This window comes from Crocodylus siamensis, chromosome 6 (genome assembly GCF_052110815.1).
Source record: "Crocodylus siamensis isolate JL-2025a chromosome 6, ASM5211081v1, whole genome shotgun sequence".
NCBI lineage: Eukaryota > Metazoa > Chordata > Crocodylia > Crocodylidae > Crocodylus > Crocodylus siamensis.
The window spans coordinates 45,865,511-45,884,792 of record NC_143400.1 but is presented as its reverse complement, the minus strand read 5'-3'; the positions used below and the strand labels follow the sequence as shown (position 1 = coordinate 45,884,792).

The following is a 19,282-nucleotide window of genomic DNA, read 5'->3' as shown; positions in this document are numbered from 1 at the left end:
CAAGGCAGGATCGTTCCTATCCACAAAGCACTTGTCTAATCTATTCCTAAAACTACGCAACAGCATCTTAGACTGGCAAGTAATAAACTTTTGAATAAGTGCTGCATGGAAATCTGCAGATCCCTACCAGCAAGAGTGTGTGTGTGTGTGTGTGTGTGAACATGTGTGCATGTGTGTATTTACATGCATGTATGCATGTATTTATGTCCATGGATAGGCATGCCTCTTGAGCATATCTTGGTGGGTGGATGTGTATATACCTCTGCATGTCTCTGTACATGTGTACATTTGTGCACGCATGTGCAGATACTTTATACATACATGCATGTCCATATACACACAGGCACAGTTGTGTACACAGGAGCGCACTCCTACGAACACGAAGTGGGGCCAGTCCCACAAGTCCCAAACCAGCAGACTGCCTGAGCTAAGACCACAGCCCATCAGCCATCAGGGCCAGTGAACTCCATGCCCTGGCACCAGAGCCCTCAGGGGCTGTACCTCTGTAAGGGCTGGGACCCAACCTTGGCACACAAGGTTATGATCATGCCCCCATCCCAACCTGAGAAAATGGCGCTTAGAAAGTTCCCCCAAAATCCTGGGGTGGTAAACAGAGCTGTGGGCGGCAGTGACGTGAACAGGGAATGCTGTCTTTGAGCCCACCTGAGCATGTAAGGCAGGGTATCTCCAGCCCGAGGGTGCAGGCACTCCACCAACACAGCCTAGAGCTTCCACTTGCCCTAGTGATGCAGAGGGAAAGGCACAGAGAAGACACTAACCCGACCACACAGTGGTGTGACATGCTAGGGGGTTGGGGACAGATTCTGGATATAAGATGGGAACTGACAGCTGAGACCAAGCTGGGCCAGGACATGTGATGACTCTGAGCAGCTGGCTGAGGCTGTCACCACCACCTAAAGGACAGGACACCAAATAGCCTGTCACCAACTTGGCCCCCTCTGCTCCCCTGGGACAGAACCCAGGACTCCAGGCACCCAGCCACTGCAGCTGAAACCCATGAGACCCCCACGCCCTTTAGCAGCAATGAATGCTCCAGCTGGGGCTCCCGTGACTGGAACACAGCCCAGCAGCTCAGAGACCTGGCACAGCCTGGGCATGTGTGCTGGGATAGGGGGGTTCCTATGGGCAGGGCTGGGATTTCACCTTCTTAGGAGCAGAGCAGCACAGGCAGCTGCCAAGGCACTAGCAGACCCTGTGAGAGTTGCTGTTAACCTTCCTTTAATGAAAACCCGTCAATGGAAAAACACAAGTCCAGAGAGAAGTTGGTGCCCATCCCAACCACCCCTCACCCAGCCAGGGGGACCTTCCCCTCTTCGCAAGCAGCAGCAAGGTGCCAGAAACAGCTGGAGCTGGGAGACCAGGCAGGACCTCCTGCACCCACAGAGACCAGCCTCACCAGGGAATGCCAGGCAAAGAAATTAATTACCAGCCCTCCACGAGGCAAATGACCTGCCCTTGATGATGCAGGAGTCACAAAGGGAAGCACGGAGTCCTGAGAACCAGTGCTCCATCCTGCTTGAACCAGAAGGCTCACTCCCATCCCACAGCAGGACAGAGAACCTAGGCAGTCTCACTCCCAACCCTCCACCACTTTAACCCCCAGTCCTCTACCAGGGGAAGGGAAGGCAGGAGGGCTGGGAGTTGAGACCCCTGAGATCTAGCCCTGATTTGGGGGGAGGAGACATTTGGGGGCTACCAGGTGAGACAGGGAGGGCTGGGAGTCAGGATTCCTGTGTCCTGTCTTCAGCTCCGAGGCAGAAGCGGTGACAGGGACTCCTGGATTCTTTCCTGGCTCCTGCTGTGCGTGCAGTCTCTGGTGGGACACCATGGGGGCCTTTGTCTGGCCACGCTAAGGAGAGGCAGGTGGGAGTCTCTGCATGGACAGCCTGGTGGGTGATGAGGCTGCGGCTCTGGGCGAAGCGCTGACCACAGCGGGCGCACTCATAGGGGGCCTCACTGTGCACCCGGAGGTGCTCAGCCAGCTGGGCCGGCAGCCTGAAGCGCCGCCCACACTGCCTGCACTCATGGGGCCGCTCAGCATGGATACGCCCATGCCGCGCCAGTGTGGAGCGGCGCCCAAAGCACTTGCCACAGCTGGAGCAGCCAAAGGGCTTGCCGCCAGACTCTGGGCTGGTGCAGCTGGCTGCAACCAGGGCACTGCCCTCTCCTGGTGCTTGGCCGCTGCAGGCTGGCAGACGGCGGTGCTGCAGCAGGTTGGCACGCAAGCGAAAGCAGCGCCCACAATGGGTGCAGCAATAAGGGCGCTCACCACTGTGCACGGCCCGGTGCCGCAGCAGCACAGCACTCTCAGTGAAGCGGCGCCCACAGTCAGTGCACAGGAAGGGACGCTCACCGCTGTGCAGGCGCCGGTGCCGCGCCAGCACCGAGCTCTGGCTGAAAGTCTTGCCACACTGCAGGCATACAAAGGGGCGCTCGCCCGTGTGCACACGCTGGTGGGCCAGCAGGTGGGAGCGCTGGGCAAAGACCCTACCACAGTCAGGGCAGCCATGCCGCTTGACGTGTGGCGGCCCAGGTTCCAGGTGCCCTTTCCCAGGGGCTCTGGCCAGCCCCACAGCAGCAGCCCCGTCCCGGTGGGTGCCCAGGTGGCGGGCCAGGTTGGAGCGGCGGCTGAAGCGGTGGCCACAGAGGGCACAGGGGTAGGGGCGCTCACCAGTGTGCACGCGCTGGTGCAGGAGCAGGCCAGGGGCGCGGCTGAAGCAGCGGCCGCACTGCACACACTCATAGGGCTTCTCGCCTGTGTGCACACGCCGGTGCAGCACCAAGTCAGGGCCACGCAGGAAGCGACGCCCGCAGTCCCCACAGGGGAAAGGGCGCTCACCAGTGTGAATGCGCTGGTGCAGTGCCAGGTCAGGCGCCCGCAGGAAGCGCTTACCGCAGTCCCCACAGCCATAAGGACGCTCACCTGTGTGGATGCGCTGGTGCTGGACCAGGGCAGAGCCAGCATCAAAACGCTTGCCGCAGTCCGGGCAGGGGAAGGGCCGCTGCCCGGCGTGGGCCCGTCGGAACCGCAGGAACTCGGGGCTGCGGCTGTAGCTGCGTGGGGGGGTCGAGGGAGCCTGGTCAGCAGGTGGGACAGGGCTGTGCAGACGCTGGTGTTTGGCCAGGTGGGCACTCTGGGTGAAGCGGCGCCCACAGTCAGCGCAGGGGAAAGGGCGCTCGCCAGTGTGCACACGCTGGTGCCGCAGCAGGTTGGAGCTGCGGCTGAAACGTCTCCCACAGCCATCGCAGCCAAACGGCCTCGCCATGGCATCAGCCATGCTCTCTCCGCCCCCGGGGCAGCTCCTGACTTGCCTCTCTGTCCGGCGCTGCTGGCTCCGCTCCAAACTCTGGCAAAGCCCTCCTGGCTCCAGCAGCCCAGCCCCACCCAGCTGAGGATCCCCCTCCACAGGCTCACTCATGGCTCCACACCTGCTGGGACACAGAGTGGGTACATCTCACTGGCTCTGCCAGGACTCCCGGGATTTCCATGCGCTCACCACCATATGGGAAACCTCCTCCGCCCCAAATGGCCAGGCTACTTTTCACAGCTGCCCGGGGGGTTCTCTCTCTGAATCCGCACCCCACCCAGAAACTCAGGAGATCACCACAATGCATCACAGCTGGTAATGCCAACTTGGACCTTCCCCCTCCTCAGGGCTGGGCTTTGGAGCTGAGATGCCCCAAAACCTCCAACACCCTGACCCAGCTATTCAAAGTGTTTTTAACCACAGTTGTGGCACCTGAAAATGCAGCCAGGGGCTCTCCGCTCCTCTTGCCGCTTGGTACTTTTTTTGTCAATGTCTGGATGTCCTCCACTAAAACAAATAGGGACTGGCAGGCCAACCCCTCTGAATGTCCTAGCCTGCGGGGGCAGCTGCAACTGCAGTACCAGAGCCCAGGCCTCTTTCCAACAACACAAATGACACGGCATCACCCGTGGCATGCATTCAACGGATGTGAAACCCGGATGTCAGAGAGCACTGGTACCCATGGAAACAGCACTCAGAAGGGAGGTGGGATTTCTACTGTGACCAGGAAACAAAGGCAGGAGGCATTTAGCACCACTTTGTATCAGCTTGGCACCAGCTGGGAAAGGAGCTGCTGAAGCGAATGGTCAGTGCTGGCATGGGAATAAAGGGAGATGAACTGACTGGAGCATCCTCCTAAGAGCTAGGGGGCCAGTGGAGGGAGGGGACCAGGAAACTGAACTGGTTTCAGGATGGGGCTTGATGAGTGTGTTGAGGGGATTCTGGGATGTGGCCGCCTGTGATGAGAGGCTGGGCTCCATGGGCCAGGAGCTCCTTTCAGGGCTGTGCTGCTGGCAGGCCTGTTGGCTACCTGCTGCCCTGTACAGGGGTCTCTCCCAGGGAGACAAGTCCTTCCATGTGCAAAAGGAGGAGGCAACAGCCTCTAAAGGTGGGGCAGGGGGTGATAGCATCTCCCACAGGGTTTGGGTGCCACCCCTGGGGCCAGAGGAGGACAAGAGACAAAGCTACAGCCACCACTCGTCAGCTGGAAATGCATCTACAAAAGCAGAGAATGGGTGGGCTCACCCGTCACAGCCATGGCCTCGGCTTCCTGCTGCACAAAGGCCCCCAATGACGGTCTGCTCTGCCTGACCAACAGGCAAGGTCATCTCCCTGAACTGCTGGACTCTTGTCCTTGCAGAGACACCTGCTCAGGTCCCACGTCTCTGGGAATAGCTCTGCAACCTGGACAGAAATGCTCTGAATCCCTCCTGGGCCCCCACCCCCAATCCAGAGCCCTTGGCCCAGGGCTCGGACCCTGTCCCTCCAGCCCCATTGCCACTCACATCCCCACCTGCTCTACAAGGGAAGGACTTGTCAGTGTCAGCCCCGGGAAAGGTCCACCCTAGACTGGCTGTACTGGGTGGTTCCCCTGAAGTGAAAGGAGAGCTGCCAGATCGGACTAGAGCAAGGGCCTATTTAGCCTGGTACTGGAACAAAAACCTGTCACTAAAGAGGAAATCTCAGGGCGATTCTGTGGTGCATATGTACATGGATGCATGTATATATGCACACACGTACCCACATATACACATAAAGCCACAACTGCCCATACACAGCCACACACATGCATATACATGCACACACGCATACATACACGCACACACACAAGCCTGCACAGATAACAGGAATGTCTCTGCACACATGCATGCACAGGCCTATGAATATACTATGCATTCACACAAGTGCACATACACGTCGGTACTGTCACATACCTGCATGCACCCATGGGCACAAACAGGCAAACACATGCATGTGCACAGTCACTCACACCCATGCACATCTACATCTGCATACACAGCCACAAGCCCATCAGCACACACAACATGCTAAGACATGTATACATATGTTCAGCCGCCTGCACATACAACCACATCACTGCACAGAAGCATGTGCTTCCTGCATACACATCTGCCTATTCAAATCTACACCTAAACATGCGTGCACATATGTGGATGCAGCTGCACACATGTATACAAGTGTTGTGCTTTGGGGGGTCTCCCAGCTGCCAGGCCATAAGGCTACCCAGCTCACCCTGAGATCTCAATCAGGGGGAATTAGCTCCTGCCCCAACACCACTAACCACCCTGAACCAAAATAGGCTTTCCCCATCCCAACCCCTCCGCTTAGCCTGGGTGCAGCAGGGAGGGGGACTCCTAACACAGGAAGTACAGGGGCAGCTACAGAAGTAACCCCAGCTCCAGCAGACTCCGGACAAATTCACAGACCTGGGCATTTCAGGTCAGAGATGCCTGCAAGGGCACCTAATCTAACCTCCAATACAGTATGGGCCAGGGCATCACACCCAATGATGCCCACATTAACCATAAGCACTTTCTCCAGGCTGGATCTGAAGAAGGCACAAGACAAAAATCTCCCCCTTCCCCAGGGAGTCTGTTCCATGGAATTGAAACTACCTTGGCTAGTCAAAAAAAAACAAAAACCTGTGTTTCTAATTGTCTAGCTTCCACTTCAGGCCATTGGTCCTTGTTCTGCCTTCTTCCACAGGATCAGAGCTCTTTAGCACATATACATATACACATATACTATTCTATAATGGAGTCACCTCTCCATCATATTGATCTATTAAACAAGCTGAGCATTTGTAGTCTCTCCTTCCTGAAAGACATTTCTTGTGATTCTTTCTGGTTTCTCCTCCATCGGTGGTGGAGTTAGATGACCCTTCCACCCCTATGAAACCTGCTGAAATGTGGACACTACAACTGGACACTGCTCCCTTTTCAATTCTCTCAACACTGTCGGCCTTGGGGATCTCTCAGAGTCAAGGATGATCAAGGATGATCATTCCTGCAGGTCAAGTAAAGATGATTTTCCTTCCACTCAACACTGTAGAGAGGAGGGAGGACTGAGGTGGCCAGGCATCCGAAAAGGCCCATCTTGCAGGCCGGGGCGCTTCCAAAGGCAGGCCCCACCCCCACCCCCACCCCACAGGAGCGACCCTCGCAAGTGGAGGGTCTGGCCGTTCTCCCCTTCCCTCTCCCTTCTACTCACCATGCCACTAATTAATCCACCCAAGGGCCACAATATAGCTCTTCTGGCCACAGCGTCTCCCTGGGAGCTCGCTTTGAGTCACATATCTACAACAACCCCCAAATCATCTGAGTTCAGCCTTGCCAAGACCCAGCCCCCCCACGCTGTAGCTCTGGCCTGTGTTCCTTCTTCCTCGATCCATGTGGCTGTACTGAAACACCAGTTTACTAAGTGACCCACATCAATCACTTTGTATGACTGTCTGGGCCTCATCATTTTGGCCCACCCTGCCAAGCTTCATGTTATCTGTAAATCTGACCCCCTGCAGCTTTATGTTCCTTTCCAAATCATTAATAAAAATATTAAACAACAGTGGTCTCATACCTCCCCCTGCAAAATGTCACAGAAACCTTGTGGCTGGACTGGCTGGCCCTGGAGGTCTCTTCCATCCCTAAGATGCTGTGAGGTAGAGCAGATCGCAGAATCATAAAATCATAGAAAATGAGTGTTGGAAGGGACCTCAGGAGGTCATCTAGTCCAAACCCCTGCTCAAAGCAGGACCATCCCCAACTATCTCATCCCAGCCAAGGCTTTGTCTAGCCAGGTCTTAAAAACCTCCAAGGATGGAGATTCTACAACCTCTATGGGTCAAAAAGGTGACAGAGTCTAAAAGGTTGCCATGACCTGTAGGAATAAATGCTGACGGGCCACAGTGCTCACAGAAGGCAAAGTACCTCGGTGATCCAAACCATGAGGCCTCCAGACAATGGACCAAGAGCCAGGTCAAGGGCTAAAGAAAGTAACAGGCTACTTCACTCACCACTCACTTTTGTGGGGCCTTAAAAGGGACTTTGGGTCAAGTGGGCTGCCAAAGACACTGTGCTCTGTTCATGTGGTCTAGGGATCATAACACTGGGCAGGAGCTGGGACTAAGTGGCTGTTCAAGATCTCCTCCAGCTTCAGTCATGAAAGATTCATTGACAGGCAGGATTTGGCATGACTGTGGGGATGCTGAACTGTCACCACTGCACCCACAGAGACTCCTATTTGAGTCACGCATGACTCGACTCTGTTCTTATCCTCTCATCTACTCCTGCCCATGTCTGCTTTCTTTTTTCTGTTCTGCTTCTTTCTTTTGGTCTTTCACCTGATCCTGAGATGGCACCAATGCAATGAGATGGCGCGGCCCCTCCAGCTCTGCTTGGCCTGAGCGTGACCAGTAGCAGCGAGGAATATGACCAGATAGGCCAGATATTATCCAACGCTGAGGAAGGAAGCTGGGGGCCCAAAGCTACAGCCACTTCAGCCAGCTGAGGGCCCCTGCCCGTAACTGACTCATCACCGCATATTATGAAAATATCAGCAGAAGCTGTGCTTCCCCCAGCCCTTTACTATTCAGTCTCTTCGCTCTCCTTCTGTCTGCCTGCTTTGATGAAGGCCAGGAAAAAGACTGAGAACTAAACAACAGAACTAGTACTATCTGGTCTGCAAAATGGGAATAATATATTGCAGTCTCAGAATAAGGGTACAGACTGGAAAATGAATGGAGATCGTAAAAAGTTGAGAATATGCAAATGTCGCAGCCTGTTTCCCTTCAAAAGATGATCCTGGACAATACCTCAATAATCGCACTCACCACCCCTCTCAGCTTCAGTCTCTTGGTTCAACTCCACTCTAGAATCACAGGCCGTTGAGATGCACATTTGGCCTCTGAGCCAGCCCTCGCTCCCAAGGACTAGAGAGAGGCAAGTTAATACCTTCTGAGGGTGGAAGACTGAGTGAATGAGAAGAATGTCTTACCAGACCATATGAGGGGTTGAGGATAGAGCAGGGCCCTGCATGGCTCAGGCAGGGGGTGGTGCTGCTGGTGCTGGGGTGACTACCTGGCATTCCCACTGGTGCCAAGTCTGGAAGCCAAGTCACTCTTCAGGTCTTTGTGAGCAACTGTACATCTTGGCTGGTTTTGATGGGCTTTACTGTATATCATCCCAGGGTCAAAGCTGCTGTACAGACACCATTGTTGTTACTGTCCAGCGCTGCGGACCAGAACCAGGCCTCTTCGCTCCATCACGCAGGACAGCCTGAAAAATTAAAGTCTCCTTCTATGCGTTTTTGACCCATGCCCACTCCCTAAGCAGCCAACTGTTTGGTTAGCTCATCTAGACCGAATACTCATTCTCTGTTTTAGCAGGTTTTGTGTGTTCTGCTTCCAGGTCTCTCCCCTCTGGTGCCCCGATCTAGAAACCCTGTCTGGGACTTTCCTGCTGATCACATGCTGTGGAGATAAGCCAGGGCTCCATGGTCAGGGCCCTAAAGCCTATTTGGCTTTTTGGTGTTATATGGTGACAGGGTCACCTTAACCCCTGGGCTCCTTTATTCATAGTTTCATAGTTTCTAGGGTCAGAAGAGACCTGAGTAGATCATCTAGTCCGATCCCCTGCCATGGCAGGAAAGAGTACTGGGGTCAAATGACCCCAGCAAGGTGTATATCTAGCCTCCTCTTAAAGCCCCCCAGGGTAGGAGCCAGCACCACTTCTCTTGGAAGTTGGTTCCAGATCCTAGCCGCCCTGACTGTGAAGTTGCGCCTCCTGATATCTAGCCTAAATCTACCCTCTGCCAGCTTGTGACTGTTATTCCTGGTCACTCCTGATAGTGCTCAGGGGAGTCAAACCCCTTGGACCCTTCTCGCCTTCAAACCCTATGGCAACTGGAAACAGCTCCATCAAGGTTAGCGCCCAGCATCTCCCAGCTAACAGCACAACAGCTGTGAGATGTACCAGGGACACATACCAGCAGTAGTGGTCTGTCCCATTCATGGTCAAGGCCATTGCCTGGTCACCAGGATCCCTCTATGCTCTTGGGAGCCTTAATGCAAAGCTTGCGGGTGGCTGAAGGGGCAGCGAAGCGGGTCTTCCTGGGCTGGACATACTCGGCACATCTGTGGGTGCAGCTGCTGCAGAGGGGGCAGGACCTTGAGCTTGACACGAAGAGATGTCCCCTTTCCGCTGAGCTCCGAGAGAACCAGTGCCTATCGCAGCCCGACGGGGATCACTCACCGCTAGCTCTGCAGCTTGGCATAAGGAGATGCTCCCGCACGCCGCTCCTAGGGGTGAGGAGAGGGGATGGACCCCTTGTCTCAGCAAGAGGAGATGCTCCCGCCCCCCCACAAGTGAGAGAAGGCCTCTCTGTCCCCAGGCCCCCCAGCCTGGGGGTGCAACCCCAGCGTGGAGACAGGAGGTACGTCCCATGCCGCTCTGAAACCAGGCCTCGTGCCCCCTCTTCCATGGGAAGGAGGCACCTTCTACCTCCAGGAGGAGATGCCCCCATCCCCAGCCCACCCCCCAGGGGGGATGCGGACCTGGAGCGGAGTCAGTGCTTCCACCCTTCCTGGGGCACCAGCCAGTCTCTCCAAGCCACCCTTCCCAGCATGCCCTGTATTCAGTAGGGAGCTCCCAGCATGCACTGCTTCCCACAGTGATTTCCCAACATGCCCTGCTCTGGGGAGACACATCTCCCAGCATGCCATGCATTCAATGGGTAGCTCCCAGCATGCCCTGGGCCCAGCAGCAGACACACCTCCCAACATGCACTGCTTCCCATGCTGTTTTCCCAGCATGCCCTGCATTGGGAAGACACACCTCCCAGCATGTCCTGTGTCCATGGTGATTTCCCAGCATGCGTTGAAACCAGAAGGAGACACACGCACCTCCCAGCATGCACAGCTTCCCAAGATTTCCCAGCATGCCCTGTACTGAGGGGGGCGAGGCACACTTCCCAGAAGGCACTGCTTCCCATGGTGAAGTCCCAGCATGCCCTGCGCTGAGGAGACACATCTCCCAACATACCCTGCTTCCATGGTGATTTCCCAGCATGCACTGGAACCAATGGGTACCTCCCAGCATGCCCTGCTCTCCTGCAGGCTGGGCAGGGCAGGGTAGATGCAGAGCATGCTGGGAGCTGTAGTCACTGATGCCTGGAGGCTCTCTCCGTCTGCCCCATGCAGGGGCAGCGAGCACAGCCAAGGCACAAAGGGCTGGACATGCTGGGGACAAGCTCGCCCCACATACCCTGGGGTGCTCGGGCACCCAGGACACCAGGAGAGCGTAGAGCAGCTGCCTGGGGACCAAGTGCTTAGCCTGCCCCTGAACTAGGAGGACGAGAAGGGACTGTCCCTGTGCCTAGAGCTGGGATCCTGCTGCAGTCACTAGACTCCGGAAGCTGGAGCTTGGAGCAGAAGTCCAGGAGGGCCTCTCTGGATTTCACTGGTAACTGGCACCCCTAGATCCCTGTGACCACCCCAGCCCTGGCGGTCACCTGCACAGCATCCTTCCCCCACCTAACCATCTCCCCATGCACCACCCTGCCTGCTCACCCGCCCCTCTGCTCTCCCATCCTCTAGCTGGCTCTGTTCTCCCCTTGGGTCTGTCTGTCTTCTCTCTTTCTATCTATCTATCTATCTATCTAGCTATACATTCTTCTAGGCTGCGTGGGTTTCTCTGCCTCCTCTTTCTAGCTCTCTTTTCTGTATCTCTCTCTCTACATATTATCTGCACATCCTTCTACACTGGCTATCTTTGTCTCTTTTCCTCTATCTTTCTATCATTTCTGTTTCTTTCTCTCTGTCTGTATATTATCTACACATCCTTCCAAGCTGACTGTGTTTGTTTCTTTTTCTATCTTTTCTCTCCGTCTCCATTGCTCTCTCTATCTACGTATTATCTATACATCCTTCTAAGCTGTCCGTCTTTGTCTTTCTGTCTTTTCTGTCTCTCATTGTCCATCTCTCTCTCTATCCATATAGTCTCTGTACACCCTTTTAAGTGGTCTGTCTTTTTCTGTCTAGCTGCATATCCACCTTTCTAGTTGTTCTCGTAATCACCTTTCTAGTCAATTTTCTGGCTGTCAGTTTGTCCCCATATGGCCCTTCCTTCTGTCCATCCATCTCATGCTTCCTTGGCTCTCGCTGCTGTAGTACTAAATGCTTCCCAATCTTTAATGAGTTTATCATCAGCATCTTCTTGTGAGGAACAGGACTACTGCATGGCCGGGAAACCAAGGCACAGAGATGCTCTCAAGGCACTCCCGTGTCTTGCAGGTGTCGCCTCTTGGTTTCTAAATTACCTAGATGCTGGTGACAGTGTTTCACTCTGTGTCCCCATATTCTGTATCCAAATTGTTTAACCACTGTGAGTTGCCCCTCTCCCCGTCCCCCACCCCAACCAGAGAATTAATATAAAGTTAAGTGTGGGCAAGCTGTAGTTTCCAAGTCTGCGTGCTAGGGTGCACTTCAAATTTTCTGTCTATAACTCCCTGTGTCTAAGAGACTTGACCAAGGGTCCTGGAGGAATCTGTGGCAGAGGAAAGAACAGGAACACCACCCCCCCCCCCCAAAAAAAAAAGCCCAGCTTGGTGCCCTGGCCTCTAGCTAACCTACCTCCCATACCCATCTGGTAGGGGTTAGGCTGGCATGACAGGCCGAAGGCTTGCATGTAGCCTGACATGAGGCACTGAAGTGCAGTGGAGCAATACTCAACCCTCTGCCTCTCTGCTTGCTGGGAACTCTCAGTCCTTCAGGAAATCCCTTCCCATCTGCCTTGAAAATGATCCCAGGGCTGAAGACTTTGCAGGAGCTCAAGACAGTTAAGTGCCAAGAGCCACTAAATGCCCCTGGTTTTGGCCACTTGCACACTGAATGCCGCTGGGTTGAAGCCTGAGGACCATCCTATTTGCAGCCTCTGTTGGGAAATTGGCCTCAACCCACTTCCCAGTCAGCATGTGCAGGTGCCATACAAGGGGTTCTCCCTGAGGGAGCCCTGATGGGGCTGCCAGCGCTAACCATGCCCAAGGATTGTGGGCTAGATTGTCCACGTCGCCCATGCTGCCCTCCAAAGCATATCCACCCATGGCACCACTCACCCTGTCTGTGTGGCCACTGTGGGCCACAAGCAGTGCGGAGGGGGCTGGGTAGTGCCAGGATGCCCCAGGAGGAGAGGGCATCTCCCTGTGGAGCTGGCTCTGTCTAAGCTTTTGTGTCTGGGAACCCTCCAAGCTACAGCCATCCAAGGTGGTTGCGGTTACACACACTGGCTGCAGCTCATGGATCCATTGTCTGTGGGCAGAGCCCCAAGACGGCTGGCTCAGTTCAGCCCAGGGGCTCAGAGTGGACTTATGCCCTCTGGTGCCCAGGTCACCCCACAGGGCACTGCTGAGGGCCGGCTGCCCGTGACTGGTCAGAGCCAACTTGGGTGAGGCTGGCCCCTTCCCCAGGCTGGAGAACTCTAACAGCCCCTGAAGGAGCCCCCTGTTCATTATCTAATGAGGCAGCTAAGGGAAACAGTGCTGGTAGGATACCTGTGTGAGCTGCATTTGGGGCCCCTGGGCCCTTTCTGGGTCTGGCCAGGTACTTTCTGCCCTGGCACTGGACATGTCACATCAAGACCTGACCCTCAAAGGCACTGAGTTCAGGGTTGTGGGCCAGAGCTGGAATCCACTAAGTACTAGGCAGCCCCGATCTCTCCTGTGCCCAGGTTGCTGTGATCACCTGCATGGAGGAACTATGGGCCCTGGGTCTCCAGGTCAGTGAAAAGGGGGAGAGTCCTAGTAGTGCCCAGCCAAGAAGGAGTTAATGTCGCCTGGTACCTTCAGTGTGGGGGTGACAATGGGAAATTGCTCTGGTGCCCTGCAAGTGCTCGGCTTCTGCCCTTCTGGGCTTCTTTCCAGTCTGCACCATAGCCCCTTGGCAAAGTTACTAGGGGAGCTCCCCAGGATGACCCTGAGGCACCAAGATGCAGTGGGGGCAGGGGTCCAGGCCCTGGTTTTAGGCCCATAACTGGCAGGCCCAGGGTGCCTGGGGTAGGGCCCCGTTGTCCCAGCACTGGGTCCTGGAGAGCAGCCAACTAGCAAAAGTTTTGAGGTCATAGCGGGGAACCACCTCCCAGGGCCACCACCCTCTTGGCTGGATAAATAGGGCAGCAGGAACAGAGTGGTTTCTTCCTCTGGGTCTGGCACTGAGGAGCCCTACTGCTCTACTATGGGAATTTGCCTGGCTCTGACCTATCCCTGTCAACTCTTATTCCATCATTAAAAAGCTAGTCATTTCAAAAGAAGCAGTTATTATTTTGCCCCTGAGACTGAATTTGGTATTAAAAACCCTTGAGTCTTCAGAGGAACTTTATACTCAGGGGGAGAGAAAAGGGTTATTAACCCTCAAGGACAGTGTTGACACCAAAACAGCTTAGAGAACTGGGTATGGTACCTGTAGGGTGGGAATGAGCCCAGGGTTTCTAACCATGAAGCAGTGAGGTCCATTCCATTGCCACTTTGAAGGTCTTCTGGAGACTAGGGCGTTCCCAGTCCTTTGACTGGCATCTGTACATGGGTGTAATCCCCTTCAAAGCAGTCACAGTTGGATAAAAGGCAAAGAAAGCCTGAGTGCCTGGGAAGTCTGCAGGAAAAGCAGGCACCTGAGGTTGATTGCAAAGAAGCACCAATTTCCTACTCCACCCGCTACAGGGCAAGACCCTCTAGCCAAGAACCTGGAGTTTTATCTCCCTAAGAGCATCATCATCAGTCACACATCCCAGTCAAAACCCCCAGCTTTGGCTGCAACTAACACCCAGTGCTCCTGAAGAAGTGGGGGGAGGGGGGAAACCCTGGCAGAAGAGGAAAAAATTCCTTCCTGGAACCATGTAGTCCTGGAAAGACCAAATGCTCCTCACTGTTCTGCAACCTAGGGACAGCAAACCACTCCACACTTCATACATCCTACTGGAGCCAGAACCACCCCCTCACTCCCTTCTGTAATTATACCACCACCATAAACTAATCCCAGCTCCTTTAATCTTCCTTTGTAACTAAAATGGTTACAGAGCTCGCCTTCGTTCTTTGCCGCTGGGCATAGTCCTTTCCAATATGGGAAAGGGGAAAAAAGGAAGGAAAAGAAAATACAGGGAATAACTCAAGGTTACCTAGGTGCCTGGATAGTCACAGAGTGGCAGCAGTGGTGTACAGTGCTCCTGTTCTGATTGTCCATCACATGGTGCCCTCAGAGTAAAGAGCAGTCCTACCTTTCTATGATTCCTTGCTTAGAAAGAAGCATCTGATCCAAAAATCATTGAGAACTGCTGCCTTAGATCATCTCCTCTGACTACCCTTATAACAGGCCGGGGTATGCCACCCAGCTGTCTCTGTATTAAGCCCAGCTACTTGAGTTTGGCTAAAGGTAAATTAAGTTTGGAAAAGAGATGTTTTGGGTGACTGGGAGGATGTGATAGTAACTTTTAGATATTTGAAAAGCTGCCATAAAGGAGAAACATTATTTTGCCCTGCCATGGAGCGTATGACACATAGCAATGGGTTTAAACTGCAGCAAAGCAGAAGTAGATGAAATCTCAAGACAACCTTCCTAGCTGAAAGAGCAGTAGGAACAAGCTGCCCATGGAAGTTGTGGGCTCTCCTTCCTTGGAGATTTTCAAGGAACAGCTGCTCAGGCATCTGTCTGGGATGGTTAAGCAATAGTGCATCCTCCATCTGTGTAGGGTGTTTGACCAAATGATCTTGACCGTTCTCAACATCCTTTAGAAAATGGAGCAGAAGGTAAGGAGCTTTCTGATGTTTCTTTATTCCTTGGGGAATCCATTTCATGGCTCTAAGACAGACCCCTGAGGCCTTCTAGTGCTGTCACCCAGCTGCAAGTGCCAGGGCCCTGACTGCCTTTTCTCAATAGGTGTCTCCTGAGCTGTGTAAGGTGTTGTGGTGTTTCTCCTTCCCAGAGCCCAGGCAGTGGATCTGTGTGCCAAGTATTCACTGTGAGTCACCATGTTTTCTCCATCGTCTCTTGAAGAAGTGATGTGGGGGTAGCTAGACCCTGTGAGGGGGAAGAGAAAGAGGCTGACACACCTGAAAGGCTGTGATACTGGGAATGGAGGCTGCGCTGTAGGAAAGTGACTAGTCTTTTACCAATAACACCCAGTCTGGCACTTCTGTGTGTAAGAAGAACCACAGGAATTGGACTGGAAAACAGAACAACAGGCCCTCAGAAGAGACAGAAACTAGATGAGAAGGAGGGATGGGCAAAGTGATAGCTAAATGCAACTTAGTGCTTGGAGGAAACTTATTCTTCCTATCACAGCTTCCAGGAAGCAAGTCAGGCACTGGGCTGCACATGGAGGTGACTCCTAGGTTCCCTGCCGTGCCGCATAAAACCAAGAGGACAATGCGTGAGATGGAAGGAAGACAATTTGGATGACCCAGACGGGAAAACCTCCTTCCCTTCGTGTGGCCTGTGGAACGCTCTGCCACCAGGTGTAGTTGAAGCCAGGGGGTTAGTAAGGTGCCAGGCACGTCTAGATGGTCCCGTGGTCATGTGGGCACCCCAGTGCTCTGGCAGAAGTACCCAGACACGTGCCTCACATTGTTGACCAGTCCCTAAGAACAGGTTGAGACTTTGTATGGGACGAGATGATCCACCCCTGCTGCTACCCACCTGCCCCTGGTGCCTCTGGTGCTGGAAGCTGGTCAGAACCAGGGCTTTAGCTCTGCCCTTGCCTGGTGGCGCTCTGTCCGGGGAGTGTCAGTATAGCCCAGGGAGTGGCAATAGTCTCTGATGGGAGGAGGCGCAAAGGCCCTGTCAGGCCTATTTGGAAAGGAATTGAGTTGAGAGCAGTCATAGACAGGAGTCCTACCCTCCCTGCACCACTGTCTCAGGCTGCAGGCAACACCCAGTGAGGATGAGACAGCCTTTGACATTTCCTGTCTCCCTCCTCAGCAGGACACTCTGACCTCAGGCTGCTGTGATTGCCCACATGGAGGAGCTGCAGTCCCTGAATCTCCAGGGATGTGAGGACGTAGAAATTCCTGGCAGTGGCCAGCAAGGTGAGGAGGGCTTTAACTCAGTCCCAACACTTTCACATACATAAGAACATAAGAGCTGCCATTTATTGAGCCAGACCCTCGGGCCATCTTGCCCAGTCTCCTGCATTATGCTGAAATGGAAAGTGAACTGGGTCTGACAAAGGTTTTTTTCCACTGTCCCTCTCCTGCTTGCAGCCTCCAGCATTTAAAGTCTAGGAAGTTCTGAGTCAGAGGCTGTGCCCCTAACTCCCATGGTCAATAGCTACTGAGGTCCCTTTCCTCTTAAGAATCTGTTCAGTTCCTTTTTCGATCTGGCTAACTTGTCAGCTCCCACCACCTCTTGTGGCAGTGAGTTCCACGCTTTAATGACACACTGGTGGTGACAATAGGACACCCCCCTCCCCAACACCATGTGGCTGGGAAGTGCTGAACCTTGCCCTGTCAGGGTTCACAAGCATTTTACTTAACCTGTGCCCTGCCCTCCCTGACTTAGCCTGGTCCTTGCACAGGTGGCTTGAGAGGGGCCTAGGTGGTCAGAAAGGTCATTAGTACAGCAAACCCCTCAGCTGAGTGGGGAGGTCTGGTGGCCCTGTCTGTCTAAACAACCCCTCACCTTGCCCTGGAGCTAGGAGGAACTTGCATCTGTGCATGTGCTGTGTGTCCTGGCAGGCACTGCAACCACGAGTGAGAGTGCAGAGGGGAATTGCCCCATGGGCTGGCTTGGAACAGCAGAGCCAGCGGCCCAGGGCCACGTTGGCTTGAAGCCCGAGTGGGACACAGCTGACAAAGGCAAGCAACGGTCCAGGAGAAGAAAGGTGGATGCCCAAGGCACCAGCACTACCCTCTCCAGGGAGCGCCACTTCATGTGTGGGGAATGCGGGCGGGCCTTCAACACCAATGCCCACCTGGTGAAACATGCGAGGACACACACAGGCGAGCGCCCCTTCCCCTGCCCTGACTGCGGGCGCCGCTTCACACAGAGTGCCAACCTGGCACACCACCAGCGCCTACACACGGGTGAACGACCTTTCCCCTGTGGGGAGTGCGGGCGCTGCTTCCGCATGAAAGCCGACCTGGCACGGCACCGCGCCTCCCACACGGGTGAGCGCCCGTACCCCTGCCCTGACTGTGGGCGCCGCTTCAGCCAGAGCTCCAACCTGCTGCGGCACCAGCGTGCCCATACCGGTGAACGCCCTTTCCAGTGTGGTGAGTGCGGAGCCGGCTTTGCCCGGCGCGCCCACCTGGCCGCCCACCGGCGCACCCACACAGGTGAGCGCCCCTATCAGTGTGGGGAGTGCCATGAGGGCTTCGCCCAGATCGCTGCTCTCATTCACCACCGCCGGCTGCACACGGGTGAGCGCCCCTTCCAGTGTGGGGAGTGTGGCAAGGCCTTTGCCCGTGCTGCCACACTGCTGCACCACCGCCGCTTGCATGCCGGTGAGCGCCCCTTCCCCTGCACCCAGTGTGGCAAGGCTTTTGCCAGCCGTGCTGCCCTGCACCAGCACCACCGTGGCCACTCAGGCTTGGCCCCCTTCCCATGCAGGGAGTGCGGGGCTGGCTTCGCCGTCAGCTCTGCACTGCTGCGGCATCAGCGTGTTCACACTGGCGAGCGCCCCTACGTCTGCACCCAGTGCGGGGCCAGCTTCACCCAGAGCTCAGCCCTCACCCGCCACCAGCGGCTGCATGACTAAGGCAGCCTGCATGCAGGCAAGGATGGGCCTGGGGAGAAGGGAAGAGATCCCAGTGGAGGGATGCTGGGATCAACATGTGGATTGGCTTTTCATCAGGGGCTGGGCCAGGTGGGCAGAGAGATCATATGACATGGCTGCCTAGAGCATCAGGGCACTGGGCATAGGGACCTGAGCCATCTCTTTATTCCTGGGAGTGGTGGCTGGTTGAATGGGTCATTCTGGGGTTCTGGGAGATAGGCTTGTTTGTTGGAGTGGGGAGGAGAGGAGCCAGATCCTGAAAGATCACGTTTCTGAGGCTGCTGAGCAGAGAGATTAGAATAAAAGGGAACCGCAGCTGGGCTTTCACATCCTTTCTATGATAAAATGAGCACAAAGCTCAGGCATCACTTATGGAATGGGTTCACATGGGGCCGTCTCAGACAGGAGACTGCAAAGGGGAGCTCAAGAGGCACAGGGGTGGGACAGAGGAAAGTTGAGTCTTACAAAGCACCTGGGGCACCTGCAGCCAAGGTTGGACCTAGGAGTACAATGCTCCAGCCACAGGGGAGCAGGCAGTGGTCTGAACAGTCCCCATCCCCTTTAAAAACCTGGGATAAAACTGTACTGTGAATGGAGCCAGGTGGAAGGCAGACAGACTTGAGGACAACTTGATCATTATAATTTATTTATTTATTTAGAAAGTTTGGGGGAAATCTGAAAATTTTCCTTTCAGGTTTCTTGGGACCTTTTTTTAAGGTTTACATCAGTCAGAAATAATGTTTGGAACTCCCCCCCCCCGGTATTATTTAATACCATACCAGTAGTTAGCACATAATATTTCTCTTATTTCACAGTAAGCAGTAGGATTAGTGACCTGCTGTAAGATGACACAAGAGCTGAAACATTCTCTTTGATTTCTAAAATCATGAAGAGTAGCTGCTCAGTTCAAACCAAAATGGCTCGTGTTTTTCTTGCTCAAAGCATCTCCAGCTTGTTATAACAAAACAGTAGCATTTCCCTCATTTAAAAAAAAAATACAATTTATTTATTGTATTTAATTTAAAAATATATAAAAATAAAATATGAGTTGTTTCAATTGTGTTGTCATTAATGGCCTGATACTCATCACACATATAAAACATGAAATGGCTTTTAAAAATGAAAAATTGCAAGAGGAGGGTATAAAATGAAAATCCAAGTGTTGTTTCATCATCCAGATGT

The 19,282-nt window shown here is 54.2% G+C and overlaps 2 protein-coding genes across 13 annotated transcripts; one reads left to right on the top strand and one right to left on the bottom strand.

Annotated features, from left to right (window-relative positions):
* Positions 1-1,222: 1,222 nt before the first annotated feature.
* Positions 1,223-10,031, bottom strand: LOC149862584 (uncharacterized). Of its 5 annotated transcripts, XM_090054175.1 has the most exons (7): positions 9,898-10,031; positions 9,330-9,642; positions 8,340-8,620; positions 6,924-6,998; positions 4,575-4,676; positions 3,334-3,450; positions 1,223-3,075 (listed from the first exon to the last, which is right to left on the bottom strand). In XM_090054175.1, exons 3-7 carry the CDS (start codon positions 8,378-8,380, stop codon positions 1,743-1,745), a joined length of 1,668 nt encoding a protein of 555 aa, XP_089910301.1. In that variant the 5' UTR covers positions 8,381-8,620; positions 9,330-9,642; positions 9,898-10,031; the 3' UTR covers positions 1,223-1,742. The 5 variants fall into 5 exon arrangements, with proteins under 5 accessions (XP_089910301.1, XP_089910296.1, XP_089910297.1 ...); XM_090054170.1 differs by having other exon boundaries at positions 1,223-3,450; XM_090054171.1 differs by lacking the exon at positions 6,924-6,998 and having other exon boundaries at positions 1,223-3,450.
* A 466-nt stretch (positions 10,032-10,497) lies between these two features.
* Positions 10,498-19,155, top strand: LOC149862583 (uncharacterized). Of its 8 annotated transcripts, none has more exons than XM_090054188.1 (5): positions 10,498-10,804; positions 15,265-15,346; positions 15,670-15,842; positions 16,309-16,412; positions 17,061-19,155. In XM_090054188.1, the coding sequence occupies exons 4-5, from the start codon at positions 16,343-16,345 to the stop codon at positions 18,080-18,082; spliced, it is 1,092 nt and encodes a 363-aa protein (XP_089910314.1). In that variant the 5' UTR covers positions 10,498-10,804; positions 15,265-15,346; positions 15,670-15,842; positions 16,309-16,342; the 3' UTR covers positions 18,083-19,155. The 8 variants fall into 8 exon arrangements, with proteins under 8 accessions (XP_089910314.1, XP_089910313.1, XP_089910316.1 ...); XM_090054187.1 differs by having other exon boundaries at positions 16,306-16,412; XM_090054190.1 differs by lacking the exon at positions 15,670-15,842.
* Positions 19,156-19,282: the final 127 nt, after the last annotated feature.

Excerpts from the sequence above, each read along its gene's own strand:
- LOC149862583 (XM_090054190.1), top strand. The coding sequence starts at position 16,343 with ATGGAGGAGCTGCAGTCCCTGAATCTCCAGGGATGTGAGGACGTAGAA. Across the intron at positions 16,413-17,060 it reads TCCTGGCAGTGGCCAGCAAG|GCACTGCAACCACGAGTGAG; the intron begins GTGAGGAGGGCT and ends GTGTCCTGGCAG.
- LOC149862584 (XM_090054170.1), bottom strand. The coding sequence starts at position 8,380 with ATGCAGGGCCCTGCTCTATCCTCAACCCCTCATATGGTCTG. Across the intron at positions 6,999-8,339 it reads TCAACCCCTCATATGGTCTG|CATCTTAGGGATGGAAGAGA; the intron begins GTAAGACATTCT and ends TCTACCTCACAG. Across the intron at positions 4,677-6,923 it reads GTGACATTTTGCAGGGGGAG|AGTCCAGCAGTTCAGGGAGA; the intron begins GTATGAGACCAC and ends TGCAAGGACAAG.